Here is a 22921-nt window from a genome sequence, read left to right as displayed (position 1 = left end):
AAACTGAACCGTTTCAAATGGCATTGGGTCTGACTGAACTAAACAAAACACAATTGAATCAAATGTAGGTGAACAGATCTCAGTCGACACAGGAGAACAGACTGAACTAAACAGAAACAAACTGAACTGAGCCAAGCAGAGTAAGGCCTTGATCAGACAGAACACATTTTTTCAGGTTTGAAAATGCAATGCGCACCACACTGCGTTTTGGTTCACTTTTTTTTTTAATTTCTAAAAGAGCAGTGGCTGCGTTTTTTTTTTTTTTTTTTTTTATGTTACTAGGCAACCACCAAATCAGCTGTCCTGTCATTGCAGTCTCTGGACATTTCCAAGCAACTGTGAGCTTCTGTAACCACAACAGAACACAAAACACTCACTGCCGATAGAAAATAATTTTTAAAAAGGTACCTCTCACTGCAAAAAATGTTTTATGTCTGATCGGGGCCTAATAGTACCCCACTGCTGCTGTTGTAAAAATTTAAATGCAAGTATATATTCAAATATTCAAGCTGATTTTATTGTTTTGATTTTTCTTTTTTCTTTTTTTTAAGGAATGGTTTTCAATTATTTTTCTTATTTCAATATTAAATAAGAAAAAACGAATGATAAATTAATTGGAACAGAACAAAATTAAATCTAATCCAACTGAACTGAGTTTTGTGTATTTTAGAAAAAATACTCATATTAGTAGTCAGATCTTGTTAAATATAGCTAGAATAAATAATATAAAGATATAGTTGATATACTTGATTACAGTTGATATTTTTGTTGTGATTGTAATATTTTCAAGGCGGTTGACTTTAGTGTAATGAGATGGTACAGTGTGTTTAATTAAGATCTAATTGGTTTTTAAATGAAATCTTGAGGGGGGATGAGAGCTGGTATTATGCTGCGGTTAACATTAATTGCAATCCCATGCTGGGAATGTTAAAATATTCCTCCTTATTGCCAAATTACTCTCCTGGGCTTCCAAAATCAACAAGAGCTTCATCAAAGACCCAGTTTTCCTCCTACTGTTTTTTTTTTTTTTACATTTGTTATTAATCACAACATAGTACTTTATGAATTAAGCAATGCAGCGAAAAATAAATGTTTAAACAAAAAGAAACTATCCTCAATATTTCTCAGTTTTTCTATGATTTTGACCTACTGTAACTTACACCATCCACAGAACTAATGTCCTTCTGACACAGATCACAGTCAGTTGGACCCTAATGACATTTTAAACAATTTTAATGAGTTTTGACTGCCAACAGAGACCGTTAACTCGGAGCGTTCAGAGCCTGTTTACAAAGTTTGCCGGCAGCTGCATCAAGTATTCATAAAGACCTGTGTACTCTAAAGCCACTGATTCATTATTACACACATTTAACATCTCAGACGTTTCATCACCTGACTGTTTAATTCCCCTCATGGGATACAGAGGATTGCTAAGGACCTTTATTGATTTGAAAACATTCAACCTGCCAGCGCCCTCTGATTCCGGATCAGTTCCAAAACATTCAAAACCTGTTAGCAGCATGAGCAAATTCATGTGATCACATGATAATCAGGACCATAATTTTATCAATAGCATACCTCGACTGACCAATCAGAATCAACTATTCCACAGAGCCGTGTCATAAATTTAATTAATATACTTGAATAGAACATATTCCCGGATCATCCTGAATTAACAGTCATACCAATCAGATGGCAATCAGAATAGCTTCAAATTTGGGGCGCTGAACAACTAATATCAATATTTCCTAAATATTTCCATTTCAAATCAATGCAAATAAACCAATTTATTCTACATTAAAAGGAAACTGAAATTAATAACTGTAATATAAACTAAGCACGAACTAGCCAATTAAAAAAAAGCAAAAGCATTAAAAAATGTAAAGTTACTAATTAGTTTAACAAGAGCATGCAAACATTTTCCCATGCATTTTACTTTTACCTGCAAATGTAATTTTAGCGGATCCTTAAGATCTTGAGTGCTCCTGTGTGTATCATATTTGTGATATGATGAATTTTCCCTGCAGGACGAACAGAAATGCACAACATTCACACTTAACCATTGCCGTTGATGTCTGATATTCATGGCTTGTGTCTGCAGGGATCTGATCCGTGTGTTGAAGTGGTACGTGGATCGTATCATTGATGCCGAACACCAGGAACAGATCCAGCAGGTTTTGAAGGTGAGAACACTAACATATACGCTTGATTCGGGATGTATGTTACAATATGTATGCAAATCTATGAGGAAACATATGCACACCATCTCTGTCTGTCAGCTTTGCTGTTTCAAAGTAAAAAAAAATTTTAAAATGTGAATATCAAATTTGATCCTTCAGGCTTTTGGGGGACGTTTATTTGTTCATCTTTTAATCATCATTGTGTTGCATTGCATTATATGTTTTGCCTCAACAATAAAATCAACAGAGCTTTAATCATAGAACAAAAATTTTTAATATCATCTTAGTGGGAGAAATAGAGCCATAAAAGCCTGATGTATTGAATATGATGCTCAGCAGGGTTAATATTTTTTTGATTGTTTGATTTTTAAAACAATCCAGTTTATTTAAATAACCATTGTCTGAAATCATTGACCTGCAGGCATCTGAGTACTTGTTTAAGTACATTGTACAGTCACGGCGTCTGTACGCGGTGGCCACCGGGGGCCAGAATGAGGAGGAATTTCGCTGTTCTGTTCACGAACTGTTCAAATCTATCCACCTGTTCCTGTCACATGAGAGTAAGGGCATCAGCCCCATCACACACACACAGGTGAGACACACACAGGCCTGTAGACTGGATACAAGGTTACGCCCCTCTTAACAAGTAAGTGCTGTACAGAGTGATGAGAGCTTCTTTTGAAAGGATGTAGTAAGCTAATATTCTAACACTTGAGAATACTACACAATCATACAAGTGCATTTTTAAAACCTGAAGTGGTCCAGTTCCAGGTTTATAATCCAAACAGTCCTCTTACACTACCGTTCAAAAGTTTGTGGCCTGCAACATTTTTAAATGTTTTTGGAAAACATCTCCTGTGCTCACCAAGGCTGCATTTATTTGATTGTGAATACAATTTAAAAGTAAAAGTAATCTTGTGAAACATCTTTGCAATAAAAACCTGTTTTGAATGAAATTTCATTTATTCCTGTGACGCAAAGCTGAACTTTCAGCAGCCATTCTTCTAGTCTTAAGCATCATCCATGAAGTTTAAAAGAACAGCATTTGAATTAGATTTGATTTTATAATAATGTAAAGGTGTTTACAGTCACTTGATCAATTTAATCCATCCTTGCTGAATAAAAGGATAAATAATTGCTGAATAAAAGTTTCCCCAAACTTTTGAAGTGTATACTGTTTCAGGAGTCAAAATTGTTGAATGGCTTATTTGTTTTCAGGAATATTCATAGTGAATTTTCAGATTTGAAGCCTTAATACCTTAAAATATAAATAAAAAGTTAATTTAAGTCAATTGAAAATTAAGATTATAATAATAAATGATTTAAAAAGGAAAAATAAGAAATGTTATGTAATAGAAGTAATAATAAATACCGATTAAAATACCTTTTTCTCATTAAAAACAAATTCAGTATTAATTACAACGTGATGCAGACACAAATCAGAAACCTGCGTTTTCTGCAGTCGTGATTAGCAATTGTTGTTTGCAAATTTGCAGAAAAATGATTTGCAGTGTGAATGGACCCAAAACTTGGGTCTGCTATTGATGGCCTGAGTTTGTTGGCAATATTACGCTGCATTATAACACTGTCCATAGATACATAACACTAGATACACCATCCAAATCTTCAATTTTCAGGGTATTTAGAGGATCTGCCCTAATTTAGCCCTATATCTGTAAACAAAATGTCACATAGATTTTGATTAGAACTTAAAATGTGTCAAGAAAAACTGGATTAGGACATTATTTTACCCATATCGGCACCGTTTTACAAATCTGCACCATTCAGTTTAACTATACTTGTGAGGACATTTCCAGAAATATTCCACTCAATTATAGCAAAACAAATGCATACACTATGAGCATTTATTGAATCCAGTACTTCGTTTTCAGTCCTGCCCAGATTTGTTCTAATAGCATATCAGTGTTCAAAGCTCAGTCAGCCCATGGAGAGTTGAGCCAGTCTTGATAAACACAAACAGAGAGACACGCTGAGTGCGCGGGAAGCCCGCCACACACTGTCACGGCCCGCCGAGTTCAGAGTCAGCTGAGCCATGTGTGTCAGACGGGCAGAGACACTCGCTCCCGTTCTTTCGTTGGGGACATGTGCACACATTCACACATTCACTCGCACTGCACTCTCACACAGGTCTGTTCTTGTTATGACGGCCCAGCAGGAGAGCAGATTTCAATTAACACGGCCAAGAAAACAAAGCGTCATTGGACACCACGCCATAATCCGAAGCACATGCAGGCGACTGGAGCTGCGCCAGATTCATGTCACCACGATTTTTGTTCCTTTGCTTACATCTGTTGTTTGACATCCCCTGCTGGGCCAGAGGAACATTTCCCCACTAAATGATAGGAAGATGATAGTGACACAAATGCACAAAATACACACATACTGCAGCCGTACTGTCTTAGAAACCAACTAATCGGGTGTTTTCGGATTTAAGTAACTTGTTTATTGGCGTTTTCGCAGGCCGTGTTCCTGAGATCGTTCCCGACTGTGTCCTGCGAGCTGCTAAAGATCTTCAGCATGAGAGAGGTGGCAAATCTGGCCCGTGACACGCTGTGCAGCCTGCCTGCCCTCGCGCACACGGACTGCCCTCTACAGGCCGTCAAACTCCAGTGCATGGCCAAGACCGTGGAGAGTCCTCTTTACATCAACCCAGGTAAAGTTTTCTGTTTTCAAGTAGTTAAAAATTAACAATTAATGCTGAAAGCACAGAAAAATCAAGTCTAGGTTTATTAGAGAGCATCTAAATTCTCCACTGTGTATATATACTGTTTAAGCCTGATATATGAAATAAATAGTATACAAAAAAAAAGTCAAAGTTTTGTATTATAATTGATGACAGGTTTTTATAGCTCATATAGTATGATATAGGAGAATTTGGAAGGTCTAAGAAGTATGTGGCTGAAAAGTACACTTTTTAACAGTATAACAGACTAAAATGAAATGCGTATAAATATCAGTTGTCACTCAGTATCTCCTGATAATGTAATATAATGAATAAAGATAGTATTTAAATGCTCAGTTTTATAATCAAAGCTCTGTAGTTTTAATTGAGGAGGCGAAACTTAATGCTATATGCAATACCATGATGATTGAGAGATGAATTAAAAAACTTTCCTCAATGATTGTATCATATTTGATACTGGCATTTTAACATGATTCTTCTAAAAACTTAATGGTTAATCAAGCAAACCTACTCCAGTCCGTTTAAGTTATTCTTGTATTTTATTTATTAATATTGGTAAAGATTTCTCAACAGAAAGACACAGTTAATCTAAAAGGTCTTTAAATTGCTCAAAAAAAATTGTGTGTTGTCAGAGTCGAGGTGTGTGCTGTTACCTGTAGTGCTGCGTCTGCTGCACACACACCTGCAGGAGCAGAGGGAGCTGGTGCTGTGTGCCAATATCCTCACCAGCATGCTGACGCTTAACACACCAGCCACGGTCAGTCTTACTTACTTCATTTTCTTCATTTACTCTATTTATCGCTTCGTTTGTAGCTCTCGTCCTTTTTCTTAATTATTTTTTTCCACGATTAGAATTACTGGTGAGATTTGGCACCTATATTAGTTGCTGCTTTTGTAAATAAAAATGTAAAATTATATTGAATATCTTTGATTAAGGGCTCATTCATTTATCTAGAAAGTATAATTTTCTAAAAATAAGTTTGTGAAAAAAAATTACATTTCATTGTGACATGCATGTACATTTTCATAGTAAGGGAATTTGCAAGCAGAATATTGTAAATATTTTTTAAACAATTTATACACATTTTCCTGTTCCTCATTAAAATGGCTGGTGAGTTGTGGTACATATTTTACTTTCTGATTTTATAGATTTACAAAATTAAATTACATTTGTTATATTAATTAATTATGTAACCAAATAAGAAAAAACTTTCTGACCTGTATTTAAATTTAGCAGTAAGGGAATTTGGTGCATTGAAATATTTTTAACCTGAAATTGATGTTTAGTCAATATTTTCTCCTTTACCACAGTAATATAATGGGGCTTTTCTTAGTAAATATTTATATATGTGATTAATTGTAATTTAATTTGATCAACACATATTTATAATATATGAAATATAAAAAGAAAGGGTGCTAAAAAGATGTATTTATCCATTTTAATAAAATCAAATCAAATCAAAGAAAGTCTGTTCATGCCTCTGCAGGAGTGTGGTGTGTCTGAGGAGGTGAATCTGGTCATGGAGAGTCTGTCTGGAGTGTTACTCAGAACTATACTGGAAGTGACCAACCGGCCTCAGCCTGCCGCCAACTCGCTGCGCCTGCAGTACCAGGATGTTACTGTGCGTGTGGCCTTTTCTAATGACCTTTGATATTTTACTTCAGGGACAGTATTTCCGTAAATCGAATTATAAATCAGACGTGTGTGTGTGTGTGTGTGTGTTTCAGGGTGAATTTGTTGCCTGTTTGCTCACATTACTGCAGCAGTTGAAAGATAAAGAATACCAGCAGCTTCTCAGCAGATTTCCCACTAAAGAAGAGCTAACAGTGAGAGCGTTTAATAAGCATTACCAGAGTGCATTGCAGCTGTTTAACTAGCTTATCCTGCTTGGATAATAGTGACTGCTGTCTAACTGTACAATCTCTGAATTATACTTCCAGAGTTTCCTCCTGCAGTTATTCACTGTCTTCAGAATACTTATCCGACTCGATATGTTTCCGAAAGACTGGACTGTCATGAGACTGGTCGCTAATAAGTAAGTGTGGAAAACGAAACCAGAAATTGTTCATATATAATCTCATTCAGCCATAGAAATGTTTTATTGCTTGATGTTTCTGTTTGTTTGTGTTCAGCGTCATCATAACCACCATCTTGTATCTCTCTGATACCCTGCGCAACCATTTCCTTAATGAGAAATTTGACTTCAAGGTAAGATTTTACATTTACTACTGTTCAAAAGTTTTTTTTAAGAAATGAATACTTTTATTCTTTAGACTGGTAAAAAGTGAAATGGTCTCAAATATTTCTGTTTCAAATTAAAGCTGTTCTTCTGTTCATCAAATATTCCTGAGAAAAGTTATTACAATTGTTAAGTAGCACAACTGTGTGTCATCATAATAGCTTTAAAAATAATAATAATAATACAATTATTATTAACATTTTACAATTTTTATTCTATTTTTGATAAAATATATGCACCCCTGGCTTCTTTCAAAAAACATTTGTGAATCGAACCCATGACCAGGCTGTTGCTAACATCCAAAGGTCACAAATTAAATTTGCTTACAGTAAATATAATGAAGTATGTGAAGCATCTGCACATTATAGAGAAAAATGCTGCATGAAATTCACTAAATGCTAATCACTTTTACTGTTTCATTGAATATGCTAATATATTCAGAAGTCTTTAGTACACTGAGTATGTGTGATTGCAGAACTTCTAAGAGCCATGATCTCAAATGTAAACATAACATATAACTTACATATAACATATAACACATAACATATAACACATAACACATAACATATAACACATAACATATAACACATAACATATAACACATAACATATAACACATAACATATAACACATAACATATAACACATAACATATAACACATAACATATAACACATAACATATAACACATAACATATAACACATAACATATAACACATAACATATAACACATAACATATAACACATAACATATAACACACAGCATATAACACAGCATATAACACATAACATATAACACATAACATATAACACAGCATATAACACATAACATATAACACAGCATATAACACATAACATATAACACATAACATATAACACAGCATATAACACATAACATATAACACATAACGCAACATAGCATATAACACATAACACAACACAACATATAACACATAACACATAACATATAACACAGCATATAACACAAAACATATAACATATAACACATAACATATAACACATAACATATAACACATAACATATAACACAAAACATATAACACAAAACATATAACACAAAACATATAACACATAACATATAACACATAACATATAACACAGCATATAACACAAAACATATAACACATAACACATAACATATAACACATAACATATAACACAGCATATAACACATAACATATAACACATAACATATAACACAGCATATAACACATAACATATAACACATAACGCAACATAGCATATAACACATAACACAACACAACATATAACACATAACATATAACACATAAAATATAACACATAACATATAACACAGCATATAACACAAAACATATAACACATAACATATAACACATAACATATAACACAAAACATATAACACAAAACATATAACACATAACATATAACACATAACACATAACACATAACACATAACATATAACACATAACATATAACACATAACATATAACACATAACATATAACACAGCATATAACACAAAACATATAGCACATAACATATAACACATAACATATAACACATAACATATAACACAGCATATAACACATAACATATAACACATAACATATAACACAGCATATAACACATAACATATAACACATAACATATAACACAGCATATAACACAAAACATATAACACAAAACATATAACACATAACACAACACAACATATAACACAGCATATAACACATAGCATAACACAACATACAGTGGGTACGGAAAGTATTCAGACCCCCTTAAATTTAGCACTCTTTATTATATTGTAGCCATTTGCTAAAATCATTTAAGATCTTTTTTTTCCCTCATTAATGTACACACAGCACCCCATGTTGACAGAAAAACACAGAATGGTTGACATTTTTGCACATTTATTAAAAAAGAAAAACTGAAATATCACATGGTCCTAAGTATTCAGACCCTTTGCTCAGTATTTAGTAGAAGCACCCTTTTGATCTAATACAGTTATGAGTCTTTTTGGGAAAGATGCAACAAGTTTTTCACACCTGGATTTGGGGATCCTCTGCCATTCCTCCTTGCAGATCCTCTCTAGTTCTATTAGGATGGATGGTAAACTTTGGTGGAAAGCCATTTTCAGGTCTCTCCAGAGATGCTCAATTGGGTTTAAGTCAGGGCTCTGGCCGGGCCATTCAAGAACAGTCACGGAGTTGTTGTGGAGCCACTCCATTATTTTAGCTGTGTGCTTAGGGTCATTATCTTGTTGGAAGGTGAACCTTCGGCCCAGTCTGAGGTCCTGAGCACTCTGGAGAAGGTTTTTATCCAGGATATCCCTGTACTTGGCCGCATTCATCTTTCCCTCGATAGGCTCTTCTCCCCCAATAATATATATTATTAATATACAGCATAATATATAACACATAACATAACATATAACACATAACATATAACACATAAAATAACATATAGCACATAACAACATAAAACAAACACATAATGTAAAAAATAACACAACATAAAACAACAAATAACATGTAACATAACATATAACAACATAACAAAAATAAATAAATACAAATAAAAATGACTGCATAGGAGAAATGTATTTTTTTTCTGTGTCTCCTAGAGCATCCTAGGAGCATGTGAAACGTGTGGCTGCAAGGCAGAAAATCATCGTCAGCATCTTAATTAGCTCTCTTTTTATCTGTAGGTATGGGAGTCCTATTTTTATCTCTGTATAATATTCATCAACCAGCCCTGCCTCCAACTGGAAATGTTCCCGCCCTCCAAGAGGAAAAAAGTATTGGAGAAGTGAGACCCCTTCCTGTTCTTTTCCTTTATATGATCAGAATCCCACCGGGAGTGAGATTGAAAGATTTCATGATGTAAAATAACACATTCTGTGTAATGAGACACTATTAGTAGCAGCAGGTTTAGCGATTTATTGTATATTGGATACTTGTAGTTTTACACTGTGATCATTATGCAAATTGCACCATGAGAAAACCATTGCTATATTACCACAATATCCTTTTCTATAGCTGCAGATTTTATATGATTATTTTTTTTGTATTTTTAAAGGTACGGTGACATGAGAGTGATGATTGGCTGTGAGATTTTCAGCATGTGGCAGCATTTGGGTACATTCACTTTCACAAATCTGCACTGAGCACTTATGGAGACACATGACCGCCGCATATAAAAGCAATGTATGGTGTTGTCTCCCAGGTGACTATAAGTTAAATCTCATTCCTACCCTGATTGGTCCGTTCATGGAGGTGACTCTGGTGCCACAGATGGACCTGCGGAACGTCCTCATCCCCATTTTCCACGACATGATGGACTGCGAACAGCAACGCAGCGGCAGCTTCAAACAGGTGCTGAAATCGCAGTGACATAAACACGTTTCAACATGCAAGAGCAGCGTGATGTTCATGTCATAGTAAATTATGTGAGGGCGTCAGAGTAAAACGATGTGGATGAGAGGAAACTGAGCTCGTTTACCAAGATCATGTCGCTTTGGAATGGAATCATCATTTAAACAAGATTGTCAGCAGGGTTGTGAGCTACTCATGCAAAACTACAACGGATATATTATTTATTTATTAAATTATTTATGAAATATGATGATGTTTTTGGTCCAACATCATAAGAGGATTTAAAAACATGCTGTATGAATGAAAACTGACATTTTGAGGATTTTCTTTTAAAGGTGGAGGCCAAACTAATAGACAAACTGGATGGCCTGATGTCAGAGGGAAAAGGAGATGAGACATACAGAGAGCTTTTTAACAACATGTGAGTCCTAAGTCTATCCTAAATCATAATGTTTTGTAGCTGCAGTGAGAAATGTGTGCTTCAAACTGTATGTACTGTAAATGAAATATGAATATAAAATACTCTGTGCTATTGTTCAGAAGTTTGAGGCCAGTATTTTTCATGAAAGAACTTAATACTTTGTCCGCAAGGACTCAATTGATAAAAAGTTACAGTAAAGATATTTAATGTTACAAAAGATTTCAAATAAATGCTGCTTATTTTTTTTTTTTTTGCTTCCTATAAATCAAAGAATCCTGAAAAAAATGTATCATGGTTCCCACAAAAATATTAAGCAGCAGAGCTGTTTTCAACACTGATAATAATAAGAAATGTTTCTTAAGCAAATCAGCATATTAGAATGATTTCTGGAGGATCATGTGACACTGAACACACAGCTTCACGGGACTTGACTGCATTTGAAAATATGTTAAAATAGAAAACTGTTATTTTAAGTTGGAATAATATTTCGTAAATTAAATGCAGCATTGGTGTGAATGGCGAATTTTTTCAAAAGCATTTTAAATAACCCTAAATTTTTTTGTAATAGTGTATGAATAAAAAAATACATTTTACAAGCTAAATAAACTAAATACTTCAAAATAAGAATTATGTTTTTTTTAATAATAACACAACATTAAAAATGTTTTTCTATTTTTCTGCACCAGAATTCCACTGTTTGGTCCATATCCGAGGTAAGACCCTCATTACATACTAAGAAATGTAAAGTACTTCAATTTGACGATGTATTTATTGCTGTTTTAATCATTTCCTGTAATAAATCCGAATATGCCTGTGATTTAGTCTCCTGAAGAAGATTGAGAGGGAGACCTGGAGGGAAAGTGGCGTTTCCCACATCGCTACCGTCACACGGCTAATGGAGCGATTGCTAGATTACAGGTGACGCAGACACACTCCCATCCACACACACACCGCGTACAGTGTTCTTCATATTCTTCACCTTTTCCTCACAGGGACTGCATGAAGATCGGCGAGGTTGATGGGAAAACAATGGGATGTACAGTCAACCTTCTGGTTAGTTTTGGATATCACTGACATTGGGATTTGTGTAATTTATTTCATGTAGATCAGGGAACGTATTTTAAGACTGAAAAATCTGACTCTTTTATCCTTTTATTATTATTATTTGTTTATTTTGTTCATTAAGGCAAACTATAGGAAAAAACCCCATCATCTGCTCACATTGTCCTGTTCATTTCAGAACTTCTACAAAACTGAGTTGAATAAAGAAGAGATGTACATCCGTTATATTCACAAGCTCTATGAGCTGCACCTGAAGGCACAAAATTACACTGGTAATAAGGCCGAAACATATGCGTGTTGACCTGTATCATCTTCGTTTGGCAGTATACTTGATTGTTAATTTTGTACTGTAGCCTGCTTTTTATCAAAATATGTGGCTAATAATTTCCGCACCAATTCATTTTTTTGTATAATAAATATATATTTTTAAATAATGCTAAATGTAATCGATTTGAATTGTTTTTAATGTTCATTTTAATAATATATTAATATTAAATTAAATATCCATTTTAAATGTTAACTTATAATTTATCATTTTTAAATAATAGGATTTTACAATAACAATAAATATTTTAGAATTATATTATTATTTTCTATTATAAACGATTAGATCCTAACGAAACTTTGTTTGATCTTTGTGTCTGTGTTGCAGAGGCGTCGTACACCCTCCTGCTGTACGATGAGCTTTTGGAGTGGACCGAAAGGCCTCTCCGAGAGTTCCTCACGTACCCCATGCAGAGCGAATGGCAGAGGAAAGAATGCCTCCATCTCACCATCGTACACAATTTCGACAGAGGGAAAGTGAGTCCTTCTCGTGTTTTAGGATGCATTTGATCTCATTTTAAAAGCCAGTCAGACTGACAGAGATTTGCAGTGGCAACATGACTGGAGGAAAACCTTTCGTGTTCAATCTCAAGTGGCTGATTTCCAGCTATTGTGATCATCGGTGACACAGTGTGAACATGGACAACATACCAGATGCTGTTTTCTTCCTACATACTGCCATCTTTTGGCTGTAACCTATTGCTGCAATACCTCAACTGTTTTGATTAGAGAAGGGGTACTTGTTTGTGTGAAATAATATTCCTGTTATTTTAGTCTTTAAAAACTGAACTGTTCATTCTAGTGCTGGGAAAACTGCATCATACTGTGTCGAGAGCTGGCCAATCAGTACGAAGCATATTATGATTACAGGAACCTCAGCAAAATGAGGGTATGTATTTCCTCTTTATGGACCATGCAGTATGTGGGCATGTATATATTTATTTACTTAATTTTTTAAATAATTTATATTTTTGGTATTAATTTATTAAATACACACACACACAAAATATCTCTCTCTCTTTCTATATATATATATATATGTATGTGTGTGTATATTAATGAAATAATCAATTAAAATATATATAAATTAATAAATTAAATTAATAAAATTAATTATTAATAATTAATAAAATTAATTTTATATATATATATATTATTGTTTTTTTTTTTTTTTTTTTTACAGTGTTTATTTACTCTAACAATTTCTGCGCACTGAGTTTTGCAGTTTAAACACCCAGTAGCTATAAATAAAGCTCTTATTTGAACTGAATCGAGTTGTTATTATGTTCATTACACTTATAGACAATTATTATCCTAATGAGGCATTCGGCTTTAACTGTTAAACTGAATCTCCCCAATTGTAATTGTTTATTTTTTAACAGCGTCGATTGCTTCACAGATTGTGTCAGTAATTTGTCATAATAACAGCTGTTTGTGTTACATTGTGCTCAGTGGTGGGTTTTATTTGCTTGTTTGATAGATGATGGAAGCCTCTTTCTACGACAAGATAATGAACCAGCAGCGGCTCGAGCCCGAGTTCTTCAGAGTCGGCTTCTACGGAAAGAAGTTCCCCTTCTTTTTAAGGGTGCAATTCTTCAAGCATATTCATATTATATATATATGTTTGTATACATATTATTTATAACAAAACATTATTGATGTATTATAATATAATATAATATAATAAAAGCTGATTACATTATGTAAATATTTTACCAATATCTCCTTCTTATTCATCCATTGTTTTTGTATTTAGAGTTTTCAAATTTGGGTTAACCGTGGCATATAACTTATTCAGTTTAAACGTTATCATGTAATTCAACATCTTGTCCTCTAGGGGGCACTTTCCTTCCAGAAACATCTACAATTTGGAACATTTCTGCAACATTTGCTTTTTAATTGAGCTATTCGGGTTTGCTATTCTTCATTTTCACACCATAATACAATGGATGGATGATTGTAACGGGAAAGGAGGGGAAAATGAGAATGAATTTGGACTTATGAAAGATTTCCTCTATTCTCATTTAGTCCCTCAAACAGTCATTATTGTGTCCAGTGTCTTCTACTTTCCTCATGACTTCTGTCTGTGTGTGCCGGCGGTCAGAATAAAGAGTTTGTGTGTCGAGGGAACGATTACGAGCGTCTGGAGGCCTTTCAGCAGCGGATGCTCAGCGAGTTTCCTCATGCCATCGCAATGCAGCACGCCAACCCCCCCGACCAGACCATCCACCAAGCAGACGCGCAGTGTATCCTTCAACACATTGGTTGAGGATTTGATTTGTTCTTTGTTTACATTAACATTTTTCTTTTGTTCATTATGAAAGTCACAAATCAAAAAGTCAAAATAGTTTTGATTAAAATTGTGTTTTTAATTTCTGGAGACCTTCAAATCATCTGCTCTGTGACCAATGGGCTGATAGTTAAGTGCATCTGTGGCATAAGTTCATGAGTAGCTCATACTTCTCTCAGATGAAGCTCTTTTACAGTTTTACTGAGACTTAAGTATCAGTTATGTTTAATTTATAAGCATCACCTTTGTCTCAGATGTTTTATCCTGAATCAAATAAAAAAAGAAAAGCAAATGAGGTAACTATGAGATTTATTTGAGACAAATGAGAAAACGAGATTATCTTTCTGTTTATTGTTGTGAAGTGACTGAATGTGCTTTGTACAGTACGTCCCTTAACTGTTCACGATTCAGATCTACAGATCTATGCCGTTTGCCCTGTCCCTGAAAACCAGGACGTCCTGCAGAGAGACGGAGTGCCTAACAACATCAAGAGCTTCTACAAAGTCAACCATATTTGGAGGTTTCGCTACGACAGGCCTTTCCACAAGGGCACCAAAGACAAAGAGAACGAGTTTAAGGTGTTGTAGACTTACTCTCTCTGTGTGGGTGTTTTCATTTAAAAATATCTTGTGCACCAAGATGCTGAAATGATTGCATTTTGTGATGTTCATGTTGTGTTGTAGAGCCTGTGGGTTGAGCGGACCACACTGACCCTCGCTCAGAGTTTACCTGGAATCTCTCGCTGGTTTGAGGTCGAGAAAAGAGAACTGGTGAGTCATAACTTAAATATTTTTTTTCTCATTTTGACATGTAGACTGCAACCTTTGACTAATCATGTAAACTGTCTTTCACGTACAAGCTGAGGTTTTTCCAAGCACTTCGCCACTGTCATGAAATGAAAAGACATCATAGCTTCAGCGTGCTTTCAATACAGGTGGAGATGAGTCCCCTGGAGAACGCCAGCGAGGTGATTGAAAATAAGACGCTGCAGTTGAGGACGCTGATCGCTCAGTGTCAGATGAGGCAGATGCTGAACATCAACCCTCTCACCATGTGCCTGAATGGAGTCATCGACGCCGCGGTCAATGGAGGACTGGCTCGATACCAGGAGGTACGGGACTGATGGAGAGCAGGGTCAATCTGCTTCTGGTAGATTAGAGGTGGACTCTGTGGTTCTTGTTATGTCACTGCCTTAAAGCTTTGATCAGAAATGTAGAGTACTACAAAAAAATGAAAGACTCTAGGCTTTTATATTAAAGCTGTTTGTAGCGTCAACATACAGAAGTTCAACTACAGCAATGCTACTCTATTGAGGAAAACATATTAGTGAACTATTAACTATATAATGATATTATTTTATAAATATTGGAAGTATTATTTATGTAAAATGATGTAATAGTGAAAAATCACTAATGTAAAATTAATATTCCACATACGAGGAGTTTGTTTTCGTGATAGAAGCTCTGCAGTGAAACAGAATGACGGCGACAGAAACACATAATAAAAGAATAAAAAAATACAAATAAGTAGGTAAGGAATGACAATATACAAATTGACAATTGTATGTGCACGTTTATTACAATAAGCAGTTATATATGTACAGGTATATTACGTGCAAAAATTTAAGTGTACACTAAGTATGTGTGTTAAATAAATAAGTGTAGTGTATATAAATATAAATAGTGTGGTGTGTTCCACAGTCATTATCAAGTGTTCATGAGATGGATTGCTTGAGGGAAGAAACTGTTCCTGTGTCTGGTCATTCTGGTGCTCAATGCTCTGTAGCGTCAACCAGATGGCAACAGTTCAAAAAATGACTATAACTTGTGTAAAATGTAGGGAATCTGTGATTTAAAAATTATAATTATAATTGATTATAATTTTAGTTCATATTTTAGGCGCTACTATTTACAATTAGTGGCGATGCTGTTGTAATTTACTCCCCAATATTAACTGAATAAAAATGCAAATTAAAATGTTATATTTAATTATTATTACACAAAAAAGTTAAACATATGAGAAAATAGTTTCTACATTGACGAATTTCATATACACCTTCTGAGTTTTACTGTCATTTATAAAAAGAAAAAAAAAGAAGAAAAAAAAGAAATTGTATGAAATACGGCAGTCAAAATCTCCAATCTTATTCAAAAATGTTTTGACTCTGTTGATGTCTCATAGCCTTTATGGTCTGAGCGCACTGACTCCAGTTTCACCTTCTTCCTTTTAGTAAGATGAAAGACTTCTAGCTGTTGTTTTCAGCGAAACCCTCAAAAGAGCATTCGCTGGATGTTTAATGACTAGCCCACTTCCTCACACTTCATAGGACCGTTTGCTACGTGTATCTCTGACAGTTGCCAAGCAACAACATGTTGAGCACTGGTCTTCTGTGAGCGTGAGCTTCAGATAACTCTATTAAAAGGGAAGAGCTAACTGCAGGGGTCCTCCTGAATCCCAGCATGCACCTCACTGCACAGAAGATGAGTTTACCATAGAGCACAGGGCTCCAGGTATAATCACCAGGCTATGAAAGCTGGATCATATTGTCAGTTACATACGAGAGTAGTGGAAACGTTCCCCCAGCGTTTTTATCATGTTGCATCATAGTTTCTAAGAAATGAGTAGGAGTTTAGTTTACAGCGTTAAAAATGGCTGTGAGACGTGCGCTGAATTTCACACAGTGCGAGTTTATTTATTAACTCTTATTTTCTTCGAAATAAGCCTGAATGCAAATGATTGATATGTCTCATTATGTACTTTCTCATGCAGGCATTCTTCGCGAAAGATTACATTGCAAATCATCCAGAGGATGGAGAGAAAATTACTCGTCTTAGGGAACTGATGTTTGAACAGGTACATAAACAATTATTATTTGAGTCAGTGATGTGGCACTCATATTTTTTTTCTCTTCATTTATGAAAAAATATATTCAAAATTCTATTGATACAATGGCTTTAGTACATCTGATGAAGAGTCTCTAAAATATATTTTGATATGTGATATTAACAATTCATTACGTTTGTTAAAAATAAGTTTGACTTTAGAAAATATATATTTAAAAACTTACAAAAAAAATAAGAAAATTATATAACTTTGATGGTTGCAAAACCTAATACTTTTAAAGATAATAAATATAATTTATTTTATTATTATTATATAAGTAAAAACTATTTGAAGCCAACATTCACACAGAATATAAATTTCGAACATAATTTCTTTTTGTTTAAATAAACATTAAGTTTGTTCTAAGAATTTTAAAAACAATTCTCTGACTTCTTGCAGGCACATATTCTGGAATTTGGTTTAGCGGTGCACGAGAAGTTCGTCCCACAGGACATGAGGCCGTTACACAAAAAGCTTGTCGACCAGTTTCATGTAATGCGCTCCAGTCTGGGGATTCAAGTATGTGTACTTTTACACATAAATAGATTCATATTCGCAGCTCTTTAAGTGGAATTGTGTAAATTTTTATGATGTTAAAATGCATATCCCAACTTGATATGTAACTGTAAGTGCCAGTCACACCGAGGGCCATTACAATAACTATAAAGTTTTAATTACTCCACACACCACACAACTATAATGATAATGGCACATAGGAATAACATTGGAATCACTTTAAGAACAATGTTTTCCAGCTGATGATAAACACTGACAGCCAATCAGAAATCCGGACCATTCTGCCATAGCAACAGTGGCCCAATCAGTGGCGAGAGTTTGAGGGGGGGCTATACGTTTTTTCACTTATAGTAGATGAATGTTTGAGAAACCTGTTTGATAAGTTATATTTGTTTCGTGTCACTATTGAAATAATATATTACCTTTTAAAAAACTGTTTATTTTAACAAACAATTTGATGAACCACTTCCTATAACAGTTAGGTAACAGCAGGTATGTTTTTGTTTAGCCACAAGAGTTTCCCGCCTATGTGCGAGTTAGTCCTCTGCATTTTGCGAATGGCAGCCCGCGCACGTGCCGGACCCCCGTACCTAATGCCATCAGCCCAGAGGGAGGCCGAATAGTGGCGAGACGCAGGTTTGTGTCATCTTAACGCCATGTTAAAAAATATAATAATAATAATTTCTGAGCATTTTTGAAATATAAGCTGAAATGCTTTAAGGTCAGAGATAAAAAGGTTTTGAGAAGTTGAACTTGATTGAAATCCCGGCCAAGTAGATGCTGTTTAGGACTGCTTATGTTTTGGATCAGGTTTGACAGATTGGCAGCTTGAATGCACCCACACGTTTGCTAAATTTATCCTCCGTTTTTCTTTCAGTCCTCTCAGCTATCCGGCTGTCAACAGATATTCCTCATCCTCGTTGTCATCACAGGCCTCAAACGAAGTGAGCAACATCACCGGCCAATCAGAGAGCTCGGATGAGGTCTTCAACATGCAAGTGAGAAATTCAAAGATGTTCTTAGTATTAGGGAACTATAAGTTACTAAAGGGTAATGCAACTAACCCTAAGATTAATACAACAATTAACTTTAATTTATTAATTATATATAATTAATACTTATTTATTAATACACTTATTTATATATATATAATTATTTTAATACAATTATAATACATTTATTATAATTTTGTTTATATATTTTATATGATTATAAATAGCATGTTATTTTTTAATGATAATTTATATACAGTTTAAACTTATTCTTTTTTTCTTGAAAGTGTTCACATTATATATTTTTTTCCCAAAAATTGTAAAAATGTGTGTGTGTGTTTGTGTGTATACATTAATATTTATATAAAGTTTTTCTTTAAAAAAAATAATGAATTTTTAATGAATGCATAAATATCTTTGTTTTTGAGTAGTCTCACCATGTCATGTATTAAATTAATTATTTCATTTTGAATAGATTTTGCAATAAATTAGCAGACAAAAAAATTACTAGTACCCAGCAATTTGAAATTATAATTTTATAATTATAATTTTATTATATAATAACATAATATCCTTTTTACATTTACATTTACATTTATTCATTTAGCAGACGCTTTTATCCAAAGCGACTTACAGATGAGGACAGTGGAAGCAATCAAAAACAACAAAAAGAGCAATGATATATAAGTGCTATAACAAGTCTCAGTTAGGTTAATACAGTACACATAGCATGGGATTTTAAATAATATAATAAAAAAAAACTGATAGAATAAAAAAGAATAGAGCAAGCTATAGTGTTAGAGATCTTTACACACACACACACACACACATACAATTGCATAATAAATGAAAAGAAAATTGAATACAAAAAGATTAGAAAGGTAGTTAGATTTTTTTAAAGAATAGAATAAGAATAGTGAGTGTTAAAGTTAGAGGGTCAAATAAAGATGGAAGAGATGTGTTTTAAGCCAATTCTTGAAGATGGCTAAGGGCTCGGATTGAGTTGGGGAGGTCATTCCACCAGAAGGGAACATTTGATTTAAAAGTCCGTAAAAGTGACTTTGTGCTTCTTTGGGATGGCACAATCAAGCGATGTTCACTTGCAGAATGCAAGCTTCTAGAGGGCACATAAGTCTGAAGTAACAAATTTAGGTAAATGGGTGCAGAGCCAGTGGTAGTTTTGTAGGCAAACATCAATGCCTTGAATTTTATGCGAGCAGCTATTGGATGCCAGTGCAAATTGATAAACAGAGGTGTGACGTGTATTCTTTTTGGCTCATTAAAAATGTATCTTGCTGCCGCGTTCTGAATTAATTGTAAAGGTTTGATAGAATTGGCTGGAAGACCTGCTAAGAGGGCATTGCAATAGTCCAGCCTGGACAGAACAAGAGCTTGAACAAGGAGTTGTGCAGCATGTTCCCAAAGAAAGGGCTTGATCTTCTTGAAGTCGAATAAAGCAAATCTGCAGGATTGGACAGTTTTGGCAATGTGGTCTGAGAAAGTCAGCTGATCATCAATCATAACTCCAAGGCTTCTAGCTGTTTTTGAAGGAGTTATGGTTGATGTGCCTAACTTGATGATGAAATTGTGATGAAACGATGGGTTTGCTGGAATCACAAGCAGTTCTGTCTTGATAAGGTTGAGTTGAAGGTGATGGTCCATCATCCAGGAAGAAATGTCTGTTAGACAAGCTGAGATGCGAATAACAACCCTTGGATCATCAGGATGGAATGAGAGGTAGAGTTGAGTGTCATCAGCATAGCAGTGGTATGAAAAGCCATGTTTGTGAATGACAGAACCTAATGATGCCATGTAGACAGAGAAGAGAAGTGGTCCAAGAACTGAGCCCTGAGGCACCCCAGTAGTTAGATGTTGTGACTTGGACACCTCACCTCACCTCACCAAAGATACTTTGAAGGAAAACTTTAACTTTCTGTTAACATTTGTTATTTATATTATGATAATTTAAAATCCCAATACATATCTGTTGTCTTTTTCTAGCCCAGTCCATCTACCTCAAGTCTCAGCTCAAATCACTCTGGCTCACACAATGTGAACAGCTCTGCGCCCTCCAGCAATAGAGGTGAGTGAATTCAATAAACCATAAGCAATCTGGCACTTGAAAGCAAGCAGTACTTATAGCACCCTGCAACATAACTGGCATCATTTTGCAGCATTGCTTCATTTCGTGTTATTTCGTATCTTTTCAAGTCTCGCTCTGTGCCTTTATTCCTTTTCATTAGCTTCTCCACTGCCGTCTGATAAGCACAAACACTCCAGAGAGAACACCTGCCTCTCTCCGCGGGACAGACTCTGCAGCGGCATTTTCTCCAGCCCGCTGGACCCCACACAGGTCAGAGCGGTTCCACCGCCACCGTGGAACAGTTAGATGTGAGACTGAACAGTCAGTGGGAAATAATGTAGGGTGGGGCTTCATTTTTATCCACCAAGCATTAATTATGATATTTCAAATTCTCATAAACTTACATTGATAGAGGAACCCAAGACACATTTAGAGACCATAATATTTTTTGAAAAAGTTTTTAAAAGAAAGTAACCACCCACCCTCTTTATGTAACACAAAAAAACGTATGCGAAATGGAATTTTCAACATATTAACATAATTACTGAATAATAGTATTTCTTTATTTTAAAAAAATTATCCTGACCCCAAATATTTGGTATGCGTGGTATATATAGTTTTATATAGTTTTATATAAATTATAAAATTATGTAAATGTTCATTGTCATATATTAATGTGGAATTTACTATATGTAAATTGTATACATAATAATTTAAAATATAAATATTAAGTATTCACCATAAATTGCATCAAAACAACTAATTGATAAAATAAAGCCCTTTTTGCTCTAAATGTGTATCAGTCAGCGTCCACAGTACAGATTCACTGAGACTTCCATCGTTTATATCTTTTATAGAGAATGATTGCGTTCCAAATGCCAGTGGATTCAGCATTACCACGCTGTGAACCCAATCTCCCCACACCTGAGACAGGTAGTGCAACTTCCTGCTGTCAGATAACAGCCGCTACACTTGAATCGGTTATGTACAGCTCAATGACACGTCCTTTTGTTCCTCTCTCTGTGTGTGTGTGTGTGTGTGTGTGTTGAGTAGGATCTCTGTGCAAGAACGTGAGGTCACTGTCTCCCATGCCAGCTGCCCGTTCCCCTCAGAAGGTGAGTAGTTTATGGTAATTCACTCACTGTTATAGTTGGTGTTTCTTAATGAAGTTTGCCCTATGTCTTGCTCTGCAGTCAATGGTCCCGCCCCTCACGCCCTCTCCGACGGATGGCTTGCCGATGGGGAGCCTGGCGTCTCACTCTCCTGCCCGCTCTGGCAGCTACAGCAGCGGGATCTCGTCCCTCAGCCGCTGCAGTGTCTCTGAAACGTGTGGAATCGACCTCCCGCCGCCCGACTCTCCTCTACCCCCTGTCGCCCCCGCAGACATGCCCATTCGCCGGGGCAGCAAGACTCCTCCACCCTACAGCGTCTACGAACGGAACAATCCCCGGCGAGCGACGCCACTGCCTCACAGTCTGTCAGTGCCGCCCAGTACTGACAACCCCAGTCTGAGCGGCAAACCCCAGCTGAACCGCGTGCAGCGCATTAATTCAGAGCCCCGTCACCGGCCTACACCCAGAAAGGTCTCTCAGCTGTAGCGCGTCAGCGGTAACCGGAGACTTGGACTACGTCGCATTTTTTGTAAAATAATTGTAGGTTATGTATCATATTTGGCAATGTTTTCAAATGCAAGGAGGTGCATTTTTGTGGAGGACAGGGAGTGGCATATAAATTATTCTTTCAAATCTTTAAAAACATTTATTAGAATGTATGTCAGTATTTTTTTTTTTAAGTCAATAAATATGTTAAAGTCCAAAACAAAAAAAGCGAAAATGTAGTTTGAAAGTCATTTT

The 22921-nt window shown here is 35.2% G+C and overlaps 1 protein-coding gene across 2 annotated transcripts in view; it reads left to right on the top strand.

The window, feature by feature from the left end:
- LOC113066926 (dedicator of cytokinesis protein 4-like) overlaps positions 1–22921 on the top strand; it is a 63535-nt gene extending 40614 nt beyond the window's left edge. For both annotated transcript variants that reach the window (XM_026239063.1, XM_026239064.1), the window contains 32 exons: positions 2102–2183; positions 2602–2772; positions 4662–4854; positions 5517–5641; positions 6372–6506; positions 6613–6711; positions 6826–6920; positions 7018–7093; positions 9831–9931; positions 10202–10260; positions 10349–10497; positions 10833–10918; positions 11605–11631; positions 11741–11836; positions 11911–11971; positions 12159–12252; positions 12633–12781; positions 13107–13193; positions 13785–13889; positions 14409–14550; positions 15006–15172; positions 15278–15364; positions 15529–15705; positions 17364–17447; positions 17877–17996; positions 18502–18629; positions 18871–18991; positions 20987–21068; positions 21229–21338; positions 21926–22001; positions 22122–22183; positions 22262–22921. In XM_026239063.1, the coding sequence (XP_026094848.1) occupies positions 2102–2183; positions 2602–2772; positions 4662–4854; positions 5517–5641; positions 6372–6506; positions 6613–6711; positions 6826–6920; positions 7018–7093; positions 9831–9931; positions 10202–10260; positions 10349–10497; positions 10833–10918; positions 11605–11631; positions 11741–11836; positions 11911–11971; positions 12159–12252; positions 12633–12781; positions 13107–13193; positions 13785–13889; positions 14409–14550; positions 15006–15172; positions 15278–15364; positions 15529–15705; positions 17364–17447; positions 17877–17996; positions 18502–18629; positions 18871–18991; positions 20987–21068; positions 21229–21338; positions 21926–22001; positions 22122–22183; positions 22262–22666 (3751 nt within the window). In that variant the 3' untranslated portion in view covers positions 22667–22921. The remainder of the gene's footprint in view (positions 1–2101; positions 2184–2601; positions 2773–4661; positions 4855–5516; positions 5642–6371; positions 6507–6612; positions 6712–6825; positions 6921–7017; positions 7094–9830; positions 9932–10201; positions 10261–10348; positions 10498–10832; positions 10919–11604; positions 11632–11740; positions 11837–11910; positions 11972–12158; positions 12253–12632; positions 12782–13106; positions 13194–13784; positions 13890–14408; positions 14551–15005; positions 15173–15277; positions 15365–15528; positions 15706–17363; positions 17448–17876; positions 17997–18501; positions 18630–18870; positions 18992–20986; positions 21069–21228; positions 21339–21925; positions 22002–22121; positions 22184–22261) is intronic.

Source organism: Carassius auratus, chromosome 50 (assembly GCF_003368295.1).
Source record: "Carassius auratus strain Wakin chromosome 50, ASM336829v1, whole genome shotgun sequence".
NCBI classification, from domain to species: Eukaryota; Metazoa; Chordata; class Actinopteri; order Cypriniformes; family Cyprinidae; genus Carassius; species Carassius auratus.
This window is presented reverse-complemented; position numbering and strand designations above follow the sequence as displayed.